The 3,479-nt window shown below is 42.7% G+C and overlaps 1 protein-coding gene across 2 annotated transcripts in view; it reads left to right on the top strand.

Annotated features, from left to right (window-relative positions):
- pxdn (peroxidasin) overlaps positions 1–3,479 on the top strand; it is a 52,396-nt gene that overhangs the window by 36,020 nt on the left and 12,897 nt on the right. For both annotated transcript variants that reach the window (XM_019876597.1, XM_019876606.1), the window contains one exon: positions 1,684–1,840. In XM_019876597.1, the coding sequence (XP_019732156.1) occupies positions 1,684–1,840 (157 nt within the window). The remainder of the gene's footprint in view (positions 1–1,683; positions 1,841–3,479) is intronic.

Consider the following 3,479-nt stretch of genomic DNA (forward strand, 5'->3'; position numbering starts at 1 on the left):
ACACCACATCACAAACACATACAGGCGCAGTGAAATCGCGTTGATCACACAGTCAACTCGTGTGCGGTGACTTTTATAGTTAAACTATTTTTCGGTACCGTGAAAATGACGCCACGGAAATGAAACGCTACCGCTAACGATTGTTCCTGTGAAATCCTCAGGCTTGCCGTAGTTTTTTTTTTTTGTTTGTTTGTTTTGACTGAGAAATTTCCTTGCGTCCCAAAAACGCACATTGTTTGGAACTGTGCGTCCTGTGGGTTAATTTTGCGTCTCGGACGCGGGACGCGGAGGTAACGAGATGGCTGATCTCTAAACATTCTCTGAGTACTACTATTATTACCACTCCCACTAATACTACATTAATTAGTTTAATACCTTCAACTTCACAATAATAATAAAAAATAATTAAATCAACCATGATTTTAAACTATGTATTATCAATATTCATTATTCCAAACATGAGAAAGCATTCACCAAAAACATAACTGGAATCGAGCAAAAGGACTCCAAATCCCAACGGCCAAACCCGGAAGTGAAGTGCCGGCATTATTGACTCCAGCTGTAACGCAAATTACTTGGTTCAAACAAACATTATAGTGCCACCGCACAAACGTGACGACTGTGCAAAAATAACTACATAAAAGACACCACTGTTACAGAAAGACTTTACACGCTATTTAAACTGCCGATCGCGAACGGAACAAACCGTGATTGAAACTAACTGTGAGGCCGCTCTTTATTCGTTTCGCTAACTGTCGCCTGTCAGTGGCAGACCCGCCCCTTTTAAAGCGCCAGCTTAATCCATCAATATGCGTTTAGCTGGATGGAATTTATTTGTTTCATTCGTGGTTTTTGCGATCCTCTGTCCCACTTAATACCTGTGGACATCGAGGCTCTAATCCCTCATTGTGTCCGAGGACCGGCAACCCGAGGCCAAGGCCAAGGACTTGACTCCCAAGGCCGAGGCCAAGGCCAAGGAATTGACTCTCAAGGCCAAGGCCAAGGACCAAGGACCGACCTTCGGTCCTCGAGCCGGTCCTCGAGGCCAAGGACCGGCTCGAGGAACACATCCCTGTGTACTATATGATACGATACAGGTTTTATATGTAAAAGTTGGAACCCAGAATAACAATTGCCAGTGAACCACATATTTCAAAATTCAGTCAAGTTTGTTTAAGCAACAGATATGAGTAGTTAATCGGTGTGTCTCCGTGTAACATTTTTGTTAAGCTATCAACTAAAGGGGACATATGATGCTTTTTTTCCCCTCAATTTAAAACAGTTCACATACATGTCTCTCTGACATGCATTTGACAAAATAACCCAAGAAACATGAATTGTATTACACTTTGCACGTCCTCGATTTTCTTATCTTACTGAAATAGCATAAGGCAATCTGTTATATGCTCGTGAGTCAGCACTCAACCCGTCTGGGCCAGTGGTGAATAGGAATTTCCTTAGCATGACAACAAAATGGAGAGCTAGCTATGGCTCATCTTTGAACCCTGAATCTAAAAAAGTGACTGCAAGACACGTACGCACGCACACACACACACACACACACACTCTTCTGTTTTTTTTTTTTTTCTTAACCAAAGGTCCATTTTCCATATGTAAATTACTTCTACATGATAGCTCCCAAGATCGTGACCTTGCCCTGTGTTCGACCTCCCCAACTCTCAGGATGGCGTGCAGGTGACAGAGAGTGGCAAATTCCACATCAGCCCTGATGGGTATTTAGAAGTCAAGGATGTGGGTACTGCTGATGCTGGCCGCTACGAATGTGTCGCCCGCAATCCTATTGGCTATGAGGTCGCTAGCATGGTGCTAACTGTCACAGGTAAGCGGATGGTGAGTTTTTGTTTTTTTGGGAACTGGAGCTAAATGGAAATATTATTTTTCATTCATCTTTACACTTCTGCTATGACAATAGTAAATGAAAGATACTGTATTACAGTGGTGCATTGATGAAGTTCATCCCTGCGGTTCAAACTGAAGCAGAAAATACTTTTTCTTTGTCGGGCAGTGCTTATTCCTGTCTTGTTATTGTAGAGTCCACAGAGTGAGACGCCCAAGTGGGAATGTGTTAGTCACACTCATGCAGTGATATCAGATGGCTGTCAGCTCTTCTCTTTTTACTGGGATATCTCAGCACTCTGCTGATGTCTCATAAACTGTTCAAAAGTGTTCTGCTTTTGTGATTATCTGATCATATGTGGAGCAATAGGGTCACAATGAAAAAAGACTGATACAGTGATCCCTCGCTATTTCGCGGTTCGTTTATCGCGGCTTCAGTGCATCACGGATTTTTTCAAACAATTTTTTTTTTTTTTTTTAATATACATGGAGTACAGTACTGTATATGTTGCTCTATGTGACTCGCTGTTGTTTTACAGCTTCTCGCGGACCGTTTGAGGACTTTTTGTGGACTTAAATTTTTATTTATTTATTTATTTTATTACCTGTACAGTAATCCCTCGTTTATCGCGGTTAATGGGGACCAAAACCACCCGTGATAAACGAAAATCCGCGAAGTAGCGTCCAATTAACATAAACAGGTCAAAACTCTGCACTCCATATACAGTACTGTACTGAACTTTTTAAAAAAAAATTTTTATATGTTTGAAAAAATCCGCGATACACTGAACCCGCGATAAACGAACCGCGAAGTAGCGAGGGATCACTGTATATGTTAATTGGTCGCTACTTCGCGGATTTGCGTTTATCACGGGTGGTTTTGGTACCCATTAACAGCGATAACAGGGTTCGTACGGGTCCTTAAAGTTCATAAAAATCAATAAAAAAAGAAGTTGTAAAATTATGTTCTTAATTGTCCATAATTTTCAGGGAAATCTTCTAAAATCCATAAAAATTAACCTGTGGTGTTCATTTCATTTATGTTCCAATTCATAGTTTTGTCGGAAAATGCAGGACCTGGTACCCGCTCTGCTTTTTGCGCCGTCTCCAATTAGTTCCGACGATGATCACGTGATCACTTCGGGTCATTCCGGGTAAACAACAATAGATTGACGCCATCCTGGGGCAGTGAATGGATGGCTTGGTTGCCGGCTCGGCAAACAATTACCGTATTTTCTGGAAAAATCTATTCATCGAATTTATCGATCTCAACAAGTGACAGACAAATATGTAGCGACGCCACTCGAGCGAAGCGCGCCTCAGCAGTCGATAGTCCGCTGCTCTCTGCTGTGTGTGCGTCAGCTAAGCTTAGTTGTTCTCTCGGCTAGGCTAGCTTTTTGTTGTCGTAGATCAACGTGTATTTGATTTGTGACGTCAGTTGCTTGGTTGAAACCAAAAGACGTGCGCGTGCGTACATGTTCGGGCGGACGCACACACAGCAGAGAGCAGCGGACTTTCGACTGCTGAGGCGCGCTTCGCTCAAGTGGCGTCACTACAAATATTCCGGGACAATGCTATTTTCAAGTGGCGTGGCTGGAGAAGGCGGAGGTCCGTGTTTTGGG

This window comes from Hippocampus comes, unplaced genomic scaffold, assembly GCF_001891065.2.
Source record: "Hippocampus comes isolate QL1 unplaced genomic scaffold, H_comes_QL1_v1.1 scaffold107, whole genome shotgun sequence".
Lineage (NCBI taxonomy): Eukaryota > Metazoa > Chordata > Actinopteri > Syngnathiformes > Syngnathidae > Hippocampus > Hippocampus comes.